The 24,981-nt window shown below is 40.7% G+C and overlaps 1 protein-coding gene across 1 annotated transcript in view; it reads left to right on the top strand.

Moving 5' to 3' along the window:
* LOC117382348 (protein kinase C epsilon type-like) overlaps positions 1–24,981 on the top strand; it is an 84,391-nt gene that overhangs the window by 15,621 nt on the left and 43,789 nt on the right. The window contains exons 3-11 of the mRNA XM_055227439.1: positions 3,656–3,719; positions 8,574–8,745; positions 11,124–11,158; positions 11,610–11,698; positions 13,248–13,380; positions 15,772–15,914; positions 17,172–17,265; positions 18,088–18,329; positions 19,439–19,612. Of these exons, the coding sequence (XP_055083414.1) occupies positions 3,656–3,719; positions 8,574–8,745; positions 11,124–11,158; positions 11,610–11,698; positions 13,248–13,380; positions 15,772–15,914; positions 17,172–17,265; positions 18,088–18,329; positions 19,439–19,612 (1,146 nt within the window). The remainder of the gene's footprint in view (positions 1–3,655; positions 3,720–8,573; positions 8,746–11,123; positions 11,159–11,609; positions 11,699–13,247; positions 13,381–15,771; positions 15,915–17,171; positions 17,266–18,087; positions 18,330–19,438; positions 19,613–24,981) is intronic.

Genomic DNA, 24,981 nt, shown 5'->3' with positions numbered 1-24,981 from the left:
TCAGGTAGACTTTTGTATCATGTTTTTGTTTATTTATGGAGACTTGTCGTATGGGAGCATGGGTGACGTAGGCTTGTGGGCGGAGCTTTGGACAGAATCATCATAGATACATAGATGACATCTAAAATCTCTTCAAGCATGCTTTTGATGAGGAAACAATGCTATAGAGAAAGCTCCCAAAAGTTTATTTGATACCTTTGGCATTTTGTTGTTTTGTTTGTTCTAGCAATGTCACCATTGCATTTGTTAGGTGTTTATGAATACTTGAGTGGCAGCTCTGTCTTTCTGTTCCTGTTGGTAAAGCTCACTGGAGGCTTTGTTGGGTAAGGGGTGGCATGCCTCAATGTTTTTTTAAAAGATTATTTTTCCAGACCAAGGTTTAGGTTGTTTTCATGTTTGACAATTTGGACTGCTCACTAGCACTCGTCCTCAGAGTGGTCACGTGAGGTTGCTATGTGTCTGGTCAGCTGATTTACACAGATTTGAGACAAGGACGAGTGGCCTTTTTACTCACACACCTGGGTACTGTCCTGAAGAAGTCGGATTGCAGATGCGTTGATGTAGTCGTCCTGCCTCCACCAGTAGGGAGACAGCACCAAAACCTGTTTAAATCAGCTGACCGGACACATCACAGCAACATCATGTGACCACTCTGAGGCACTAGTGAGCAGTCCAAACTGTCAGGTATGAAAACAAACTAAACCTTGATCTTAAAAAGAATCGATGAAAATAAATTTACAGAAGACCTTGATGCCTCGATGTTGTTACAGTAAAGTTGGATCCTCTCTGACGGTCCCTCTGCAGAGTTGGTGTCCTGCTCACTGTGTTTCCTTTCATTATCTGCAACCACAGCCGAGTGTACTGCTCCAGGTTTGCTACCTATCCAGAAAGGATATTTGCTTGTTTTTTTTCTCTCTATTTGGATCTGCAGAGAATTAGCTTCTTTGAGGAGACAATACTGATTATGGAAAAACAAAATTAATCAGAAATATTTTATGAACAAGTGAACAAGTGTTGCCAGAGCCTTAACCTACAGATAGAGGACATGTACAAGATTTTCACATTCTCAGTATATGGACAGGCCTCATGTGACAGCTCAGAACCTCCAGAATTCACTCACTGAGCTGCAGAGGCTGCACTAGCACTGAGTCATGATTGGCTGCAGGTGCTGGAGTTTAGGTAGTGACCATTCAGGTCAGAGAGAGGCATTTTAGGTTTAAACCAACTGGATTTTAGCATTGAAACGGGCAACCCAAATGAGAGGCTCATGTGATGCTCATTCTGCTTTCTGATTGGATGATTATATCCATGATTATACCAGATCATTATATAAGTAAATGGTCCATCTTGTCCACTGTTTTTGTAATAAATCAGCATTACAATTGTGGCTAGTAAATGCTGTATTTGATTTGAACTTGCTTACCTCATATCTGGGGACATAGTTAGGTCATAGTTAGGTTTATGAAATTTCAAATCAAAATCTTACATCCAGTCCTTTAAGTTCCATTATAACATGCCGGCTAAATATTGTAAATCAGTAATACTTTGGTAACTACAGCCTTTACAGTTCAATTCAAATTGTGTAAATAATGATAAGCCCTCTGCTGGAGGCCCTGAGCAGTGACAATAGCTGCTGTTTGCCAACACACTTCCCGCTCTGTGTGTCCTGTGTTCTGTCTCTGTCACATACAGTACAGAGCCCTGCCTCTACCCCTGGTTTTGTCTCTGCTCCTGCTTGTGTCCCTGCTCCTGCCCCTGTTACTGCTTTTGCCCCTGCTCCTGTCACTGCTTCTGCTGCTGCTCCTGTCACTACTGCTCCTGCCCTTCTGCTGCCCTGCTCTTGTCCTGTCCCTGCTCTTGGTCGTGCCTCTCCTGCTGACCTTCTCCTGCCACTGTTTGCTGCACCTGCCCGCCCCTGCCTCTGCTCCTGCCCCCCATCGCTATCATCACCCATAACATCTTATTCTTGACTGGAGTAGTACGTTTGAACTGTGGCTTTAAGGATCGCTCATCTAAAAATACATCTGAATGTAAACTTTATTACGTGGGTGTTTATGTCACATGAACTTTACATCGTCATTTAGAAAGTTCAATTGGCTCTGTGCACAAGGCCGGACAACTAGCTCACTGTTAGCATGTCCAGTTGTATTTCTATGGAGATTTTGTCAAGTTACACTAAAATGAATTAAAACTTAAAGGGACCATTTCACTCTATTCTCTGATCTCTGTTATAATGTTGTTTACTCATCACAGACCTGGAGTTGTGTTTTGTTTCATTCACACATGTTTAACACACAAACCCTGCATATTTGGGCTGAGTTCTTCTATAAAACACCCTGTTCCACCCTGTGATGTCATGTGGCGATACAGGAAGTGCTCCACTGTGTTTATAAACTCCACACACCTTCACTAGAATCATTTGGATTATTTCAACCCTGGAATTGTCAATCTCCTGAACTAAAGGTAAAAGGAGCTGTTAACTTGAAAACTACCACTTCATGACATCACAAGGTGGAACAGAGGATTTTGAGCTTTGAAGATGTAGACGGGTTACTCAAATATGTGATTTAAACAAAACACAACTCCAGGTCTGTTTTTGAGGAGGTAACAACATTATAACATGGATTTAAGATCACAAAAGTCACTTTTGTGTAATATATCACATTTAAATGAGATGAATACTTCACCAGAGGACACTTCTCTGTTTATAAAGACAAGTCTTTTTGTCTCTGTGCTATTTTATTTTTTATTTTTTATTTTATTGTGAATACTTGTTAAATCATGTTGTTTCTTCTCACAATAATTGTAACACTCAAATGTGATATTGTGACATTGTACTTTGCAGTGACATCTCCGTGGTGAATGTTCGGCAGTTACCATGGTGACACAATGCACACATTAGCAAAGACAAAAAAGACAAAAACGTTTGAAGACTGTCTGAGGAGCCTGTGATCAATCTGAGCTTTCATGGTCCTGTTGCTAACACTAGTGGGAGTGACCTCAGGGATAGAAGGCGCCTGATTTGTCTGTTATTAATGTTCATATATTAATTTATGGACAAAATAGAGAAATAAAAATATCAGGATCATGTAGAGCGGGTTAATACGAACATTTTAAGACCAAAATGATGAGTCTGACAGTTTTTTAATGTAAAGTGAATTGGAGCCAGAGTCGATGGAGCTGGAAGTGCGCCCATGATCACTTTGTTTTTGGAAAGCGGCGGCTAGCGGGTTTGCTACGTACATTTATATACACAGTCTATGGTCAGTTGAAACCTAAGTTTTCCATTCGTTTAAGTAAAATTGGTAAAATAGTTTAGCGCTGTAATCACAAACCACATGAAATATTAGGCTCAGATCAGTTGGCCTCGTTGTTTCTCTTGTCTGATCGGTTTGCTCAAGCTTTTTACTAGTTAAAGGTGATGATAGCATGAAACAACGCTAGGCTCATATTTAACTTCAAAAAAACATTTTTAAGAATAATATAAAATAGATAACATATTTCACGTCGTTTGTCCATGTGCGTGTTGCCGTAGTAAGTGTTACCTTCACACCCCCAGAGAATGTTGATGACGTGAGCTGCACAGTATTAGTTGGAAAGCCCTGCGTCCCTGTTCATGCAGTAATGGTGTCTCTGTGTCCTGTGCTGTCCTCAGATGGAGCTGGAGCCGGAGGGCAGAGTGTACGTGGTGATCGACCTGATAGGCTCCTCCACTGAAGGTGAGATCATGTCCTGTGTAAAGGTCTGTCTGCAGATGGACCTTTATCATACCACAATGATGGAATAAAAACACTCTTTCTTTAAACAATGTACTGGGATTTTCAACATTAAATGGTAGTACTTTCTTGTATATTGGTAGGTTCCATAGTGGCCCATGTGTGTACACTAGTCTATGTGTCTTATACTGATACTGATACAGCTCAAGATCATTCTAAAGCTATTCAGGAAAGATAAATTTCTCTCCTGTGAATGTGACTTTTTAGTATTGAGACCTGCTCAAATGAGTATGTTCTTTCGATACTAGTTTTAGTATCGATTAATATTAGTATTTTTGATACTTTTGACAGCACTAGTGCTTAACCAGGCAGGAGACTGTAATGTTCCAGTTAGAGTTTAATGGAGGCACAATGTCACATTTTAGTTGTGTCAAAGAAACACAAAGAAACAAAAAATTCAGTGTTGCAGAGCAAAGTCCAGGAACAACAGAAACATTCAGAATATTAATGAAGGACATATATTATAAAATAATGATTATTTGAGCCTTAAAACATTGTTTCTTCATTGTTTCTTCTGCTGCCTGCAGATGGTGTCCTAACATCAGATCAGTTTAGGAAGCTCATCTGTAGGAACATGGGGCCTATTATCAGAACATATCAACTATTTTAAGTTTGAAAACATGAGATACCAGAGCAATAATGTTTGTCCTTAACTTTCTGTAGATAGTGAGTTCCACAGCATGCGGCTTTCATAAGTAAAGGCTCACCCCTCCCACTAAAAGCACATTTGAGGTCACAACTCTTCTGTAAAAGAGTCTGAATCTCAGTGGAACTTTCTTGGTTAAATAAAGGTTTGAAAGGAATATAATTCATTTTAGTCGGAACCTTGAAAAAGTGAAGCCATTGATTCATTAGATAAATCTTAACAGTTGAAAAACTTTAACTTGTGGCTTGATGTAAAATAAAGTAAAAAGATTCACATATGATATTTAGCAGATAGCCCTGAAGGCCATTCTCTTAAGCAGAATGTCTATCAGGCTCAGAGTGGGACAGAACGAGTATTTCTAGCTAACTCCTGCTAAAGTCTGTTTGATTAGCATGAGTAATATCACCACTGTTCTGCAGTATGAGAACTTCTATAACCAGGACAGACTCTGGAGCGCTGTCTCTGGTGTTGGTGGAGAGGGTGAGGGGGCTGATGGTTCTGCTGGTCCATTCACTCTTTGTGCCATACCTGAACTTCAAAAGTGTTGTACCTGATTTTTTTTACTGTCTTAAAAACATGAGAAACACAAATAGTTCATTTTAAACGGTTTGCAGTGGTACAAAGTTATTCCTCACTTACCTTACGCATTCTGAGCATCCAAAGTATTCACCATGATGAGTTTATAAGCACTTTTTGCCATTCTAAGCTTTATAATTAGATAAGGACAGTACACAGTGGCCTTATTTTGACCTCAAAAGTTGCTTATACAATATATCTGTACTGGGGAAAGACACATTTTGCTCAAACACGTGAATAAAAATAAATAAATAAAATCACGTACAGGACCTTTAACCAGGACATTTTAGCACATTCCTGATGCACTGTTAAAATATCTGAAAATGGTTATGAAGATAATGCAAAAATATAGGGATATAATTTTTTGTCAATATCACCATCCTTAGTTGAGAGGCAGAAGTAGCAGACTGTGATTGGCTCTGCAGGTGCACAGAGGAAATACAGGGCTGGGTAATACATGCGACACATTATAGTGAATAAGGATCTGAAGTGGTGGTTCTGTGGAGATTCGCTGATTCTCTGTTGGATACATCTCTATGCTCAAACACAGACACACCCACTCCTCCTGCCGCTGTCATGAATGAGTGACAGGGGCATTCAAAGGTGCATTTTGTAACATTTCTGGTGGAGGGTCACCTGCTTGTTTCCATGGAGATGTTATTGCTACGTCTGTAATTCTCCACAGTACGACAATAAAATGATGTCTGTCCATGGCAGGGGTCTCCAGCCTGTAGGATCTACCACATTACACTGATTTTAACGGACCAAAATGCATCACATGCTAATTATGGACATAAGTGTATTGATACTTTGCAGTGACATCTTGGGGGTGTTCTATATGTATGTCTATGGGGGAATGTTCAGCTGTTTCCACGGTGACACATTGCACACATTAGCAAATACAGTCAAAACCGTTTTAAGACCATCTGAAAACTCAAGAAAAAATACAAAGTTGATTTAAAGAGCACGTTTTCAGCAGCCTGTGATTAAGAGTTTGATTTTCTGAAAAACTGTTGGCTAATGCTAGTTAGCTTGTGACTGTAATGTTATTTCAAAGGGACTTGTTTAATAGCACAAATCAGCTCATCTGTTGTAGTTCCAGCTAAAGTTAGTTCTGTCTGGTCAGGTTGTGTTAAAACAAAACCCAGATTGAAGTCTAACAAAGCCTCAGACAGAGCAGTGCCTACAGTTAGCGTCACACCTCCAGGGAATGTTGATGACATCAGCTGCAAAGTATCAATACTGTAGATACGTAACCTTTGTCCAGTAATGGTTCAAAGTCATCTAACCACGCCTCATCTAAGCCTAGCTGTCTCTGTTAGATCAACAGGTTAAGTTACAGGTTAGATCTGTGGAGACTCAAGCCAGTCCCAGTAATAATGCACAATTTAATTTATTATTTTAGTACAAAAATGGCATACTGTGGAACATTACAGGCACCATTTTATGGCCTCCAAAAAAAAAAGCACTTTTTGTACATTTGAGACGGATCATCTCAATTTGATAAAAAAACCCCACTAAAGCAGAATTGGATCACAAACGCAGGATTAACCCCACTGAAGAGCTGCACAGGGCCACATGGAGGGCAGGGTGATAAATTGATTAGTTAAGTGCAGGGAGGAGTGTGGTTAATGGAGCTGACATCATCCCCACAGAGGCTGAGTGTTAGAGGTCCAGTCAGCACGTAGAATATATAGTCTATAGATACAGTGTATATATGTGTTATAGTGATGGTTTATGTGAAGTACTGTTGTCTTTATGTAAATGTGTGCACACAGTGAGACTAGTGCTGCAGAGACACATGCACCCTATTCTTATATCACATTATGTATATATATATATATATATATATATATATATATATATATATATATATATATATATACACACACACACACACACTGACTATTTCAGATAATTATATGTAAACTGTATGTACGATTTTGATTAAAAATGTCATAAACTTTGCCTGACTTGTCCCCAGACACAAGGTAAATATGTTCAAGTCATATATGGCTGGTATTTTATTCTGTTTATTTTCTTAATTGGTGATACTTGTAGGATTCCTCAGCATGGCATAGTCATTTTGGTGCAAATAAAAAAATAAAATAATGGGCTGCTCACTAGTGTGATGTGCAGCTATCCATAGGGGGCGCTGGCAACATGCGGCGCTTTGTTGTGATGATGTTTACAGCGACGTCAGCTCCCATTGGTCAGCTCATTTGTTTTAGATGGCTATTGTGATTTAAATGTCCAAATTATGACATAATGATCCACGGGTGTCAGACATTAGGACTACAGAGCAGATAGGTCATCTTTAATAATAAACTTTAACATAAATACTTTTGTCTGTTTTAAGTTTTAAGTATGAAGCTGCTATAATACGTTCTCTATATTTGTGTTATTATTAATCTGTTGCCTTATTGTCCGGACCCCTCACTAATACACAGAGTCCGTGTGAGGAGCGTCTAATACACACAGTGAGATTGTGCCTCCTAGTGGGCATGTTAAAGCTGCAGCTACTGATTATTTTAACTAGTTATATTATTTCTATTGCAGATTGAGATTTTTGTAGCACATTTTTGACCAAATACAAGCTGGAATATGATGACTAATGGAGAATATTTTCAAATTTTGATATTATTGATCAAAATCACGATATTTTATTTTATTTTGACATTTTAATGTCTAAATATCTAAAACGTAAATTAATAAATGTTGAATCCTATTATTTTCATTTGTGACTAGACTAGATCTGGTTTTATAACAACAAAACTCCATCTGTGATAGAATTCTGTGATGTTATCTGAAACACAGCAGTTCAGTGTGAAAATATGCACATAATGATCTTTAATATTTATATAACTGTGGTGACATTTTATTGTGTTTTTAATGATTATCTAAGTTAGTCCTATAATGAAGTGTATATGCCCAGAGCCTGCGCCTGCCCAGGCGCCTGGCCAGGCACTGCAGATGGAAATCAGAAATCAGATAATATATTCTTTTGTGAAATGAATGAATTTGTACATGGTCCCTGCCAAATAAGGAACAGAGTAAACTCACTAAACTAAGGCTATCCAGATGAATCCATTTGATATTTAATCATGGGATTATATCAGTGAACTGGATTCATATGTGTCTGTTTAGAATGTGGTCACATATTGTAGGTGGTATTGTTGGTGTATTGTTGTTTTAGATCAATATTGAGATTGACAGTGTCTTAATTTTTTATATAGAGCTTTTCCACCTTCAAGGGAGTGAAAGCGCTTTACATTAAGGAACCTCTCACCCATTCACACACATTTATACAACAGTGTACGCATACACTGGAGGCAAGGGGACTGAAGTGTATTGCCCAAGGACACAATGACAGCATTCATCTGTGGGAGCTGGAATTGCACTGCCAAACTTCAAATCAATGAAGAAACGCTCTACCAACTGAGCTACTGTCTCCCCCACAAATACTCATTATGTTTAAGGTTTGGATCAGTCTCCAGGAAATGAATGAAAGTCAATGAAATGTCCCTAAACAGCACTGACACCCAGCATGTGTGTGTTTGTGTATGTGTGTGCAGAGGCCCCGGTGCCATGCGGGGACCATGAGGAGCGGGTGTTCCGGCAGAGGATGGGTCCCCGGAAACGCCAGGGTGCTGTCCGCAGGAGGGTGCACCAGGTCAACGGGCACAAGTTTATGGCCACATACCTGAGACAGCCCACCTACTGCTCCCACTGCAGAGACTTCATCTGGTCTGTATACACTCACATCTACACAACTTTACACTACGAGTACACAGACAAACTTTACACTATGACTACACAGACAAACTTTACACTACGAGTACACAGACAAACTTTACACTACGAGTACACAGACAAACTTTACACTACGAGTACACAGACAAACTTTACACTACGAGTACACAGACAAACTTTACACTACGAGTACACAGACAAACTTTACACTACAAGTACACAGACAAACTTATTACTTTATTCTCCAATTGAATTTTTTGAATCTGTGATACTCAGGATTTGGCAGTGTCGAGTAGTCATTTTGGTACAAATATTTTTTTTTAATCATCTGCTCGCTAGTGTGCTATCCATAGGAGGGGCCAACAGTATGCAGCGTACAAGGAACAGTGTCATTGGTTTAACAGGTATCCACACTTCCAACTCGGCCCCTGCAGCAAGGTGTTTATAATCAGAAACACCTGGCTGTAATCAGAATAGTCCTGTGTGATGTCACATAGTACTTGCATCTCCCTCAGTTTTTGACTGTTTTTCAACCATAAAGTTGCAAATGTATCTACTTTGCACTAAAATTGGCAACAATGAAATAGGAACAGAGCATAATACTATTAAAAGACAATATACACTCAGTTTATGGACAGGCCTCATGTGAAAAAACCTCCAGAATTCACTCCCTGAGCTGCAGAGGCTGCACTAGCACTGAGTCATGATTGGCTGCAGGTGCTGGGGTTTATGTAGTGACCATTCAGATACTGGGTATTCAGAGAAAATTTCATCTGGTTTTAGTCATAAGAGTAGTATGTCCATGCTTTTTATTAATTAAGAATGAATCAGCATTACATTTGTTAAGTAAATTTCATATCTTATGACACATATTAACTCTGACTCACTTGGGGAGTCACTTACAGCTTTCTTTTTTTTTTTTTTTAAGCATATTTTGTGTTTAACATCTTTAAAGAATGACTTTTGCACCCAAAATGTCCCACATCTAAAAGCTGACAGCAGATTTGAGCCATTGAAAGTAGAAAAAAAAAAGAAAAATGTATAGCACTTTAAATTGTCAGAAATCATTTGCACAAAAGATACAAGTGGGATTTAAAATACTGGAGTGTCAGAGGGTTAAAGAGGGGGTATTTCACTTCTGTGGAGTAGTAAAGATGGGGTATTTTACTTGGATGGGGTATTAACTGCTAACCGATCAGTTTTGTATCATGTTTTTGTATATTTATGGACAATTGTCATGTGGGAGCATGGGTGACGTAGGCTTGTGGGCAGAGCCTTGCACAGAATCTTACAGCTAACTAAGCTAACTACAGCTAGCTAAGGAGGGTTTGAATAAGGTCCAGAAGAAATTGTAAAAATACTCAAGCATGCATGAAATCTTCAGGTATGTTTTTAATGAGGGAACAACTTTATAACATGGGAGAAAGTTTAAAAAAAATAGATTTGGCATAATACCACCTCTTTAATAAAATATTTAGCAAAAAATGGTAAGTGAAGTTGATCTGAATAGAAGCAGACATGAGACAGGAGTAGAAAACTTTCAGACACGTGCCCTCTGCTCTGAACACTATAGTCACATGTAAACAGGTTTAAACACGCAGGGAGCAGCTGCCTACAGGCTCATCAACACTGTAGTCATTATTCATTCACTCCATACACAGGTGCCCTGGGGCAGACTAACAGAAGCAAGGCTGCCCATCTACGCCATTGGCCCCTCCAACCATCACCAGTCACTCACCCACTCACCACTTTCATACTAGGCAAGGTGGGTGAAGTGTCTTGCCTAAGGACACAATGACAGAACTATATTTGATGTCTTCTGTGTGTAAATAGAAAGTAGTAAACATAAAAAATAAACATTGAATATATAAATGGACATAGCTAACCTGCTAGCTGCCACATTTCAAAGTGAGCATGGGCACGTTTCCGGCTTCATCGACTCTGGCTCTAATTCTGTTGAAAAACTGTGGCCCCTCTCTCTGTAACTGTTGCTATCACGGTCATCATTTTGGTCTTAAAACGTTCATATTAAACCGCTCTACATGATCCTGGTGTTTTTGCTATTTTGTCTATAAATCAAGATATGAACATTAAGAAATCAGGCGCCTTCTTTCTATGAGGTCACTCTCGCTAAACGAGAGGTGTGGGTGGGAAGGGGCGTTACCTTCAACCATCTGACTTCCGATTGGTTCTTTGGTTGCTATGATACTCAGAAATCCAAATATGGAACTTGACTCCAAATTGGTCCCTATAACTGCAGCCTGAGCGTCATTTGACTGGAGCAGAACACTGTGGGTGACATCACACTCACTTAGTGACTTCTTTATACAGGTTGTGGTTTACACTGTTGATTTTGTCCTTCTCTCCCTCAGGGGCGTTCTGGGAAAGCAGGGCTACCAGTGTCAAGGTAAAGTACAGTGAGGTATAAGTGCTTCATTATGTCTATGTGATTTTGTCTATGGCCATATTAGTAGTATTTTAAGTTTAAGTATGCAACCATTAGCTATTTCCTTAGCCTTAAAGTTCCTATGACAGGTTTGACTAATTTTACTAAAACACAGTTAACAAACTGCTTCTTGGTTTTGTGTAAATCTATAATTTATATTTACAACAGGTTTTATCCCACCAAATTAAATAAACATTTGGGAATCACATACACTTTGAAATTTATACTGTGTCCACCATCTGATAAAAGCTTCTGGGATGTGAAACATAAAGGGATCTGTTTGTACTAACCCAAAAGTTCATATGCACACTAATCTTGGTGGTTTTATAAATGCTAATACCTGAATAATTACTTAGCATACCAAGTATAACTCAAGTAGTGTTTAATATGTGTCCCCATATGTCCTCTGCAGTGTGCACCTGTGTGGTCCACAAACGCTGCCACGAGCTCATCATAACAAAGTGTGCTGGTGTGAAGAACAAGGACGACAGGCAGCCCGAGGTACTGCACATACGCAGGCTTATTCACACACCAAAGACTATAGTGCACAGGCCTATTCAGTCACCACTGGAGCAGTAGTGCACAGGCCTATTCACAGTCCACTGGGACTATAGTGCACAGGTCTATTCACAGGGAGCTGGGAGCAGGGAGGGACTGAAGATGGAAATTAGTCGCATTGGCTATAATCTTTACATATTTACATTTTTAAATGTTCATTAATATGTGCTATCCCTGTACAAATAAATAAAATAAGAAATAAACGTGACCACATACAGAGGTTAGCATAGCAGGAGCATCTGATGCCTCTGAAGTAAACTGATGCTTTTAAATACATGTGTCTATGTTACATGTCGCTGTCGCTCCAGGTGTAAATTTCAGGTGAATGTGGCGGTCGCGGCCCAGGACAATGGAGCTGCATGATGTGGAATCAGCCTGAAAATTAGTGTGGTTCATTTTGAAAAGGCTGAACGCAAAACATGCACTCCCACACCACTTCAGAACAGTCTGAATACACTTTAGTCTATTTCTTATTTGTTATAAACTTAAACCAGAAATACAATGTTACTCAGCCACTGAACTGTATTTAAATCCATACAGCGCAATGGAAATAAAAACAGTAGTAAACAAATGTGCATGAGGACACTCTTGGCATAGGCTTGAGCAATAGGGCCAAAAACTATCACTATATAAAACATGAAAAGCATGAATTTATCCTCATATGTTCATATAATTGTTTATTTAAACTAACTCATTGTGAGGAAATGGGAGCAATGAAAATAAAAAGATACATATGGCCTGACATGTAATTAGACATAGGTTTATAACAGGCTGAATGAAAAATGTACCACAATGAGGAGAACTGTTACAAGCTGTGTGCACTATGTGAAGTGCATTGTGGGAAATATACCGGGACACGAATATAGACAAGTCTCCTCTGATGCATCCCCGGTAAAATAGGTGGAGCAAGTTCTCTTTGCTCTCTGGTTTTCTTCTATTAGGGCAAAGCTGGCACAGTATCAGGCAGCAGTATCAACTATAATTTGTGTAATGAAAAGGCATTTCAAATAAAAATAAATAGGCTGCCAAATCCTGGCTGTCTTGTCTTATTTAAACCCTTTAAATGATGAAACATATTTGTTGTCTTTTCTCCCTTAGCCATGACGATCTGCTTGCATGTTTCACATAAATTGTGATCAGCTGTACATCTGATGGATGAAAACCAAAGCAATTTCAAACCAATTTTCCTGGCAGTGCTACTAACTCTATCAATGTTTTTTTTATTCAGGCGAGAATTGATTAGTTGGGGGTCGACACATTATGAGGTCTATAACAGTGCACCTGCAGAATGTGTTTAAATTCTGTTCATAATTAATATAATAATGGAATAATTTGATTTAGGGATGTATTTGATCAAACTCTCCAATTAATAAACTAACCAATTAAATAATTATGCTCTCTTTGCAGAAAAGTAGGTTCTGAACAAGCCGTTTATGATACCTGATGATTTTTATATAACACTTTTCCTGTGTGTGTTGTCTCCTGTTGTCAGGCCGTGGGGAGTCAGAGGTTCAGTGTGAACCTCCCTCACAAGTTCAGCATCCACAGCTTCAAGGTGCTGACCTTCTGTGACCACTGTGGCTCTCTGCTGTGGGGGCTGCTGCGCCAGGGCCTACAGTGCAAAGGTACAGGACCAGCTGCACTCAGGTCTGCACACTCCAGTCTGCTCACTCCAGTCTGCACACTCCAGTCACTCCAGTCTGCTCACTCCAGTCTGCACACTCCAGTCTGCTCATACCTGTCTGTACACTCCAGTCTGCACACTCCAGTCACTCCAGTCTGCTCACTCCAGTCTGCACACTCCAGTCTGCTCACTCCAGTCTGTACACTCCAGTCTGCACACTCCAGTCTGTACACTCCAGTCTGTACACTCCAGTCTGTACACTCCAGTCTGTACACTCCAGTCTGCTCATTCTGGTCTGTACACTCCAGTCACTCCAGTCTGTACACTCCAGTCTGCTCACTCCAGTCTGTACACTCCAGTCTGCACACTCCAGTCTGTACACTCCAGTCTGCACACTCCAGTCTGCACACTCCAGTCTGTACACTCCAGTCTGCTCACTCCAGTCTGCACACTCCAGTCACTCCAGTCTGCTCACTCCAGTCTGTACACTCCAGTCTGCTCACTCCAGTCTGCACACTCCAGTCTGCTCACTCCAGTCTGTACACTCCAGTCTGTACACTCCAGTCTGCACACTCCAGTCTGTACACTCCAGTCTGCTCATTCTGGTCTGTACACTCCAGTCACTCCAGTCTGCTCACTCCAGTCTGTACACTCCAGTCTGCTCACTCCAGTCTGCACACTCCAGTCTGCTCACTCCAGTCTGTACACTCCAGTCTGTACACTCCAGTCTGCTCACTCCAGTCTGTACACTCCAGTCTGCTCACTCCAGTCTGCACACTCCAGTCTGCTCACTCCAGTCTGTACACTCCAGTCTGCACACTCCAGTCTGTACACTCCAGTCTGTACACTCCAGTCTGCTCATTCTGGTCTGTACACTCCAGTCACTCCAGTCTGTACACTCCAGTCTGTACACTCCAGTCTGCTCATTCTGGTCTGTACACTCCAGTCACTCCAGTCTGTACACTCCAGTCTGTACACTCCAGTCTGCTCACTCCAGTCTGTACACTCCAGTCTGCACACTCCAGTCTGCACACTCCAGTCTGTACACTCCAGTCTGTACACTCCAGTCTGCTCACTCCAGTCTGCACACTCCAGTCACTCCAGTCTGCTCACTCCAGTCTGTACACTCCAGTCTGCTCACTCCAGTCTGTACACTCCAGTCACTCCAGTCTGTACACTCCAGTCTGCTCACTCCAGTCTGTACACTCCAGTCTGCACACTCCAGTCTGTACACTCCAGTCTGTACACTCCAGTCTGTACACTCCAGTCTGCTCACTCCAGTCTGCACACTCCAGTCACTCCAGTCTGCTCACTCCAGTCTGTACACTCCAGTCTGCTCATTCTGGTCTGTACACTCCAGTCACTCCAGTCTGTACACTCCAGTCTGCTCACTCCAGTCTGTACACTCCAGTCTGCACACTCCAGTCTGTACACTCCAGTCTGCTCACTCCAGTCTGCACACTCCAGTCACTCCAGTCTGCTCACTCCAGTCTGTACACTCCAGTCTGCTCACTCCAGTCTGCACACTCCAGTCTGCTCACTCCAGTCTGCACACTCCAGTCTGCTCACTCCAGTCTGCACACTCCAGTCTGCTCATTCCGGTCTGTACACTCCAGTGTGTATACACCAGTCTGCTCATTCTGGTCTGTACACTCCAGTCACTCCAGTCTGTACACTCCAGTCTGTACACTCCAGTCTGCTCACTCCAGTCTGTACACTCCAGTCTGCACACTCCAGTCTGCACACTCCAGTCTGTACACTCCAGTCTGTACACTCCAGTCTGTACACTCCAGTCTGCTCACTCCAGTCTGCACACTCCAGTCACTCCAGTCTGCTCACTCCAGTCTGTACACTCCAGTCTGCTCACTCCAGTCTGTACACTCCAGTCACTCCAGTCTGTACACTCCAGTCTGCTCACTCCAGTCTGTACACTCCAGTCTGCACACTCCAGTCTGTACACTCCAGTCTGTACACTCCAGTCTGCTCACTCCAGTCTGCACACTCCAGTCACTCCAGTCTGCTCACTCCAGTCTGTACACTCCAGTCTGCTCATTCTGGTCTGTACACTCCAGTCACTCCAGTCTGTACACTCCAGTCTGCTCACTCCAGTCTGTACACTCCAGTCTGCACACTCCAGTCTGTACACTCCAGTCTGCTCACTCCAGTCTGCACACTCCAGTCACTCCAGTCTGCTCACTCCAGTCTGTACACTCCAGTCTGCTCACTCCAGTCTGCACACTCCAGTCTGCTCACTCCAGTCTGCACACTCCAGTCTGCTCACTCCAGTCTGCACACTCCAGTCTGCTCATTCCGGTCTGTACACTCCAGTGTGTATACACCAGTCTGCTCACTCCAGTCTGCTCACTCTAGCTTGTACGTGTGTGTGTGTCAGTGTGTAAGGTGAACATCCATCGGCGCTGTGAGCAGAATATGGCCCCCACCTGTGGAGTGGACGCCCGAGGGATCGCCAAAGTCCTGTCTGACCTGGGAGTTACCCCCGACAAGATCTCCAGCACCACACACAGACGCAAGAAGGTAGTCTTTACTCAGTCTAAAGGGGACCCTATGTTTGTTCAGTACATAATGAACTTGCTCATTTAATTCTTATTATCTCCCCAAAGGTTGGTGGTTTGATTCTGTCAATGCACAAGCCCTTTTATGCTCACTGCTTTCAGTCCTTGTGTCCACTGTTGTATAGGTTTGAGTCATGAGTGCTCAACAGTGGTAGAAAGGTGCTTCTTATAAGGGGTATTTAACAAATTTACCATTAAAATAAGAATCGTGACCTATTATTAATTAATTTAAGTGCAGCTCGAAATGTCATCACAATTATTCTCGGGGTCATTCTTGACAACACTTTTAAATTTGACAAACAAATTGACAGCGTGGTCAGAGCAAGCGTTTTTCAACTACGTCTTTTAACAAAAGTCAAGCCATTTTTAAATCGCAACGATCTTGAGAAAATGATTCATGCTTTTATTAGCTCTAGAATAGATTATTCCAATTCACTTTATTTTGGTGTCTCCCAGTCGTCCCTGGGTTGCCTCCAACTTGTGCAAAATGCTGCAGCACGATTGTTAACCAACACATCCAGACGCCAACACATCATCCCAGTCATTTATTCGCTCCATTGGCTTCCTGTTTCTTTTAGAGTTGATTTTAAAATTTTACTTTTTGTTTTTAAAGTTCTTAATGGCCTCGCCCCGCCCTACCTGGCTGAACTGTTGGTCCGAAATCCAAACCGGCCTTGAGGTCATCTAATCAACTCCTTTTGGAAGTTTCAAAAACAAAATCCAAACATTGGGCCTTCTCTGTGGCTGGGCCCAAACTTTGGAACAAACTGCCTCCTGATGTGCGCACCATTACTGACTTTGGTCTTTTTAAATCCAGGCTTAAAACATATTTATTCAGACTGGCTTTCAACACTTAGTAATGTTGTGACACATTATCATTATTTATATTTTGTTGTATTAATGTATTTTATTTTATTCTCCTATTTTAGTGTTTTAGTATGATTTTAACTTGTTTTTAATTTGATTTTACTGGAATGCACTTTGGTCACCATGAGTGTTGTAAAGTGCTCTATAAATAAACATTGATTGATTATTGGTCCCTAATCCACATGTCCAGATGTCCAGAGCTAGTATTACACTTCTATGGGGTTTTAATTCTTAAAACATTACATATTTAGATCATCATGTTATCCTTTTATCATGTTGAAAATTCTGTATTGAAAAAGTACTCACTATGGCACTGATTGGTATCATTTTATATCATTATCTTGTTTTTCAGCTTCCTCGTGGCCAGGAGCCCCCACCCCTGACAGAGTTACCTCAGAACTCAGAAGATGAGTCCCAGTCTGCTCCTACCTCTCCATGTGACCAAGGTAACAGTCTGCTCCTACCTCTCCATGTGACCAAGGTAACAGTCTGCTCCTACCTCCCCATGTGACCAAGGTAACAGTCTGCTCCTACCTCCCCATGTGACCAAGGTAACAGTCTGCTCCTACCTCCCCATGTGACCAAGGTAACAGTCTGCTCCTCCCTCCCCATGTGACCAAGGTAACAGTCTGCTCCTCCCTCCCCATGTGAATAAGGTAACAGTCTGCTCCTCCCTCCCCATGTGACCAAGGTAACAGTCTGCTCCTCCCTCCCCATGTGAACAAGGTAACAGTCTGCTCCTCCCTCCCCATGTGAATAAGGTAACAGTCTGCTCCTACCTCTCCATGTGACCAAGGTAACAGTCTGCTCCTCCCTCCCCATGTGAATAAGGTGTTCATGCTTTTTATAAGGGGCTGCATTCACAGCCATGATGAGAGTGCAGCCCTGATCTGCAGTCATTGGCTGTCTGCACTCAGCAGGCAGCTGACCTGTGATCCTAAAATATAACACCTTTAGGCCTCATTGTATTTACCCAAGAAACTGTCAGAAAACCATGCCTCATTACTTACTTAAAAATTTGAGTGTTCCAGCAATAGCTCAGAAAAGTGCAAGGTCTAAAAGTGATCCCAAAGTTGTAAACAGGAGTAAGACTACTTCTGTGGTATGGTGACATTTGTCATTAGGGAACAACACTGTGTCCTGGACAAATACATGTACTGCAGCTTTTCAGCGTTTGTATATCCATACTATATCAATATAGTATAGATATACATGATACTATATCAACAGGATCTATGTACACGATCACTTCTTTGACTTGTGTTCAGATGTGAAGGAGCTAGAGAGCATGAGGAAGGCCATGTCTTTGGACCACCACACACACACCCTGTCCCTGCCCTGTCCTGTTGTGACGGTAACAGAGGACACGGGACAGGACGGAGCAGAGGAGGGACAGAACAAGCAGAATGGACAGGTCCAGAGTCAGACCCAGAGAAAGACCCAGAGCAGACGCATGGACCTGCAGGACTTTGTCTTCATCAAAGTGCTGGGCAAAGGGAGCTTCGGGAAGGTGAGTCAGTGTCGGAGGTGTGAACTAGTTTCACTAACTGATTATTTTAAGTCTTTCCTCATGCTTTACGAAGGAAAATTAAATATGCAGTGTCCCTGATATTTTACTGTCTTAAAATGTGAAAAAAACAAAACTAGTTAATTTTAAACAGTTTGCAGCGGTCCAAAGTTTCTCCTGACTTACGTTATGCATTCTGAGCATCCTAATTATTTACCACAATGAGTTTATAAGTGCTTTTCACCACTTTCAGTGATTAGAGTGAAGCTTTGCTGTCATGATAAAGCTAACAACAACTAGTATGCTAATGCACACTTCCTGATTCTCAGACAGTAAAACGCTTCATAATTAGATGCAGACATATGGGCCAAGACATATTTTGCTCAAATACATGGGAAAGGAAGTACAGGCCCTTCAAGATGTAGTTCTTATAACATATGACGAAATAGATCGTACACGATGGGTAAAAAGACTGTCAGTACAAGTTGGTAGCATTATTAGTTGATGAATTTGTTCCCAAACAATCTTGTTCCGAGATTTAATCTGGATTTAATCAGGATCATGATAGACTTAAACCTGCTCTAAATCAGGAATGAACTGGGTTCAGGAATAGCAGTTTGTGAGCGTGTTGAACATGATTAACTGAAAGTATAGAACAGTAACATAATAGAACATAATGTAGAACAATTACAGATGGAAATACTTCAAATGCTGAGATTACTTATATAATATACTGTTAAGAGTACATCCTCTAATTGGTGAAGAAAGTAAGGCGTTTTTATAATTTGAGCTTTTATTTATATCATTTAAAAAGTAACTTTTTTTTTTTTATCTCAGTGACAGTATTTCAGACAATATTATAGTAATCCATAAGAAATGTGCTTAAATGCTCTGGACTGCAGTTCAAATACTAAAAATTGCTCTGACATGATAAAAAGGTAAAGTGCCGAAACATCACTTTATACCCTCTATGCAGACTTTTTATTTGTTTTTATCAGGCGGTTTATGGTAGTCGACCTTCTAATTTTGCATCTCTCCATAACAACAATTTTTCACTATAGGCTATGTCCCACCAGTAGTCTAAGTCTCTAAGTCATCCTCCTCATGCACAGGTGATGCTGGCCGAGCGCAGAGGTACGGACGAGGTGTACGCTGTCAAAGTCCTGAAGAAGGACGTGATCCTCCAGGACGACGATGTGGACTGCACCATGACTGAAAAACGCATCCTGGCCCTGGCCCGAAGACACCCCTACCTCACCCAGCTCTACTGCTGCTTCCAGACCCCAGTAAGACCCCTATACTCTCAACATGATACACCCCTACCTCACCCAGACCCCCATAAGACCCCTACTGGATACTCTCACTCATAGACTGAATACAGAAGTGGATTAAGTGAGTGTGACGTCACTCATAGCGTTGGGCTTCAGTCAAATGAAGCTCATCAAGGCTAGAGCAGTTATAGGGGCTAATTTGAAGCTGAGTTCCATTTGAGTATCATAGCAACCAAAGAGCCAATCCAGAGCAACGCTGTTGAAGGTAACGCTGTCCCACACTGAGCAGGCACATGGCAATGCTGTCAATTAAACCTGTTGCTAACACTAGTGGGAGCGACCTTGGCGAAAGAAGGCGCCTAATTTTTCTGTTATTAATTTTTATATCTTGATTTAGCAAAATAAAAGGCTAGCTAAGCCCATTTATATATACAGTCTATGCTTTCACTATAACACACCCTAACTCACCCAGCTCTACTGCTGCTTCCTCACCCAGTAGCTTCAACTCTTTGTGGTCAGATTGTTTAAACAAAGCTCAGATTAAAGTCTAACATGAGCAAAAAGAGTCTTAGACATACTAGTGCCTCCAGTTAGCTTCAGCGCCCCAGGGAATGTTGATGACATACTCGCTCTAAATATAACACAGCCATACATCACACAGCTCTATTGCGGCATCCACTCCCGACCCCCGTAAGGCCTTATACACACTTATACCAGCAGAGGGCAGCACGGGCTCACTGGTAGAATGGCTGGAGCTGACAGAGTTTGTTCAGTTCTAAACTTTAGTGACCATTTTCTGTAAAAGCTCCAAAACACAAGATCAGAAGCAAACCAAACTGTGTACATCCACACTTTGTACTACCAACTGAGGTCTCCTTTCTACTTTATGGCCTAAATATCTGGAAATGAAACATCACAAAACTGTTATACCGTCTTTACTTAAAAATTCAACATCTTAAAAAAAAAATACTCTACCCGCCCCATGTAACTAATAAAGCACTTTTTATAATGTCTTCAGATATTGCCTTGGACCTTTTTTGACTCTTTTTTCTGGTTTAATGGTGTTTATTTGAATAGCTCATTGTGTCACTGGATTTAATTTGACCAGAATAAACAGGGGCAAATGGGTGATAACACAAGCATTGGTAATACTCTCAGATGGGGGCGCAGTTTTCTCCATAGATCACATTGTACTTTACCATGAAATATCCACAAGGTAAATTTACAAATGTTGAACCTGATCATTTCTATCAGTGACTGGACACAAAAACTCTCTGTATTACAACACACGTCTGGATATTAACTATATTCATTTTAGCTGCCTCCATCTGTATTAAATGTTATTGGCCTATAAAATGTTGTGATGACATGTGAAACGCAGCAATATCGATACAAACTGAGATATCGAAATGTGTCGATTCTCATGCATTAATACAACTCAGAGCTCAAAGATAGGGATGGTCTGATGCCAATATCCAAAATGTGCCTGTGCCGATAAACGATTTTGCTTATGTCAATCAGTATCAGTATAGAACCAACAGCGAACCACTGAATATGAGTTAAGTTTAAAGTAAAACATAATTCAAAACATATTTCTCTGGGACATACAGTCCTAGTTGTATTTTTCAGGTTTAAGTTCTTTATAGCCATTATAGCCACCTCTATAGTTTATGTCTCTTTTATTTCCATTGTTTCGCATAAGTTTAAAAAGACACATCTGACACACTGAGGACAAACTGGGAATGACACATGGACCTCATCTTCTGTTCTTTATCTTTATTTATACAAGGGAAAGCAATGAGTTAAAGCAGTAGATCAAAATTGTTGATAGTGGAACAATATTGATAAATTAACCCCTAATGGGTGCTCTCACACGTATTAGCAAACTGACTAGCTCTATTGTTTTCCTTGTTTAGGTTTCAATATTATGAATATTAGTTAGCATGCAGCTGTTAGCCTTCGCAATGTCTTTGTCTTTGATTTTTTGAAAAGTCTATGAGAAAAATGAATAGAAAATGTACTTCTGGAACCTGAGTGAGCGGTCTGTTGAGCTCCATAACAATATTACCTGTATCTATATTCTATCCCTATAAACCCAAGGATGTAGCGGTCTCGGGGCAGGTTAAGTGTGCGTGTCTGTGTGTGTGTGCCGCTGTAGGACTCTGACAGACACAGGCTCAGGTTGTGTATGTTTGGTCTATCACATGTTGCATAAGTGTCCCGTCAGGAAATGTATACGCCCCGCTCCATACTGCCCAGAAGAGAGATGAGAGGCAAGATTAATGCTGCTGCTAAATCATAACACTCTAGTGCAAGTACAAAGTAGTGGTCCAGCACATTAGTAGAAGTACTATTCAAGAAAGAGTGATTGTAAGAGTAAATTGAATATTCCACAGTATGGCATTACTCATCTATTGTACTTATTACAGGTGCGTGTATCGTAACCGCAACAACGGTGCTGGCCAGTTTGAAGTTTTCTTGTCTCTGTGATGATGTTATTTATTTAGAATGTTGCACAGTTTTGCATTAAATTTACCTATTTCCACGGAAATGCCACCAGACTAAGTTACAGGCCAGATCTATGTATAGGTGGCTGTAAAAATGCATGTTTAACAAGGGCGATAGAAACAGTTGTAACTGGATTAATGCAATATATATATATATATATATATATATATATATATATATATATATATATATATATATATATATATATATATATATATATATATATATATATATATATATATATATATATATATATATATATATATATATATATATATATATATGTATGTATGTATGTATGTATGTATGTATGTATGTATATATATATATATATATATGTATGTATATGTTTAATGTCATACTGTGGAACAATAACAACCCAGAATAATTTGGAAAATTGCACAGATGAAACGCAAAATAATGCACAAAATGTGGTATTTTCAATTAAACACAAAAATGAGCCAAACTAAATCATATTTGAAGAAGAGCTGCAAGAAATGCACATATTCAAATCATTTCATATTGTCAGCATAAAGTATTAGACAGCAGATGCAGTGTACTGAGCCTGTGTAGAGCATGTACACAGAAGTATAGGGCCAGAGTACAGACAGGAGTACACACAGCAGTACAGGGCTAGAGTACACACAGCAATACAGGGCTAGGTTACAGTACAGCAGTACAGGGCTAGAGTACACACAGGAGTACAGGGCCAGAGTACACACAGCAGTACAGGGCTAGAGTACACACAGGAGTACAAGGTTAGAGTACAGGGCCTTTGTCAAACCTAGAGGAACAAAGAGGAACAGCATGTCCCGACAGTTCAGAGCAGAACAGTTGTTACTGCTGAAGATCATCAGATTAGATTAGACCGAGCACAGCCCTGGTATTTTTGGAACAAGATGGAGGCTACGCCATAGAGAGAATGGGTTTGAGAAAAGTGTTATGTCTTTAACGGGCCCATATGAGACTACTTTCAGATCTATCGTCTAATGTTATTTCCTCATCACAAACATACATGGAGTTATGTTTTGTTTCTTTCACATGTTTAACACACAAACCCTGCATATTTAGACTACATTCTTCAGAAAACACAGAAAACACTCTGTTCCACCTTGTGATGTCATGTGGTAAAACAGTGTTTTTAACTATACTATTATAGGTGCAGCGCTTTGTAATAAAGTACATTTTTCACAAACATCTTCAGGGATTTTGTTTGCTATAAGAGGATGAAAAGTAAACCAAGTGTCCAGATATTGCAGAGCAAAATCAACATGATCTATACTCTTTAAAATAACACCACTAATGTTTAATCTGATTAGTTTTAGGATAAATCATCATTACTTGCTTAACTTATAAAAGCTGTTTAGTGTATCTATGTAACTCCCCTGTCCTGGAGGAGTCCAGTTGAATGAAGTGAATCTTTTTTGTTAGCTCTGGAGTCACATAATTCCTCATTCATTCAAGTAGTATCGAAGTAAAAATCATAATTATTTGTTAAATGGCGTCAACGGAACAAAGATTTTTGAATTACAAAACTGTATGACGGCATGTTCTGGAGGCTGTTTATTCTAGCAGACTGAATAGCGTGAGGCTCATTAAAACGAGCTTAGATGAGAGATGAGAAAACAAACAGCAGCACTGGGAAAGTATGCAGGAAGAGCAGAGAGCAGCTTTTCATCTGTTTATGACATGTTCTATGGACCAGAGGAAGTCTGCTGATACAGAGGGACCTCAGGCTCAGAGCACTGATACAGAGGGACCTCAGGCTCAGAGTGCACTTCTACTGTGCCATTGGGATAGGATTTTATCAATACAATGTTGCTACAGGAGATTCACTAAAACCTTGGCATTTCGTTGAGGTGCGGGACCTAATGTTCTGTTACAACATGACAACCCACATTTAAATGGTGTTTTCCTGTTCACTTGAGCGGCTCCTGCAGGTGAAAGTGAATTTGTCTTTCTGTTGATGCATCAGAGACTCTATTTTCCCCAAACACAGTTACATCAAACAAAAGACTCTTTTTGCAAAAATGTGGGTTTATGATTATATATTTATTCACATCAAGTAAAGGTTAGAGTCAGGACCAGGGTGAGGACCAGGGTGAGGATCAGGGTGAGGACCAGGGTGAGGACCAGGGTGAGGACCAGGATGAGGGTTGGGTAATGTCACTGTACATTTGCTGTAATCACTTTTGCTGATAATGAAATTAACATCTTCCTTGGAAAACACAGCATGCGGCAGTCAGTTTTGATTGACATGGAATGCTAAGCCCCGCCCCCAGACAAAATGCCGAGTATTTAGAGAGTCGCGCCTCTACTCATCGACTCTCTGCTCATCTGTAAGTGGATTATAAAAGCCTACAAAGACTGAGAGTGGCCTGCAATGATGCTGCAAGACTCCACTCGCCCAGATGAATCATTGACACTGTTTGTGTCTTCTACAGTAAATACCGGTTAGTACTTGGATGGGAGACCGCTGTGAATACCAGGTGCCACAGTGGGGCGCCAGTAGGAGAGAAAAAAAGCTGTTGTTGTGTCCTTCGGCAAAGCACTTCATCCTCATTGCCTATATGAATGTGGTTTGTTCATTAGTGTTGGTGTTTATGTATAGACCCCTGTGTAACACTCAAGGTGACCAAAGTACTTTCTCATGAAGTCATCGGTATAAAAACATTAAATAGTGAAATAATAAAACAAAGGCTGTGTCTGAATGTCTCCCCCTTCACTTAACTCCTCATTCACTTCACATTCAAATTCACTACATTCAGGTCATGTGACTCTGGATGAAAAAAAGTCTAAAGGATAATTGATTAATTTCTGTCATAAATATTGATCAGATTAGACTGGCGCAAGTATTTATGGACTAACAATAATCA

The sequence above is a fragment of the Periophthalmus magnuspinnatus genome, chromosome 15 (genome assembly GCF_009829125.3).
Source record: "Periophthalmus magnuspinnatus isolate fPerMag1 chromosome 15, fPerMag1.2.pri, whole genome shotgun sequence".
In the NCBI taxonomy this organism is placed as follows: domain Eukaryota; kingdom Metazoa; phylum Chordata; class Actinopteri; order Gobiiformes; family Gobiidae; genus Periophthalmus; species Periophthalmus magnuspinnatus.
This window is presented reverse-complemented; position numbering and strand designations above follow the sequence as displayed.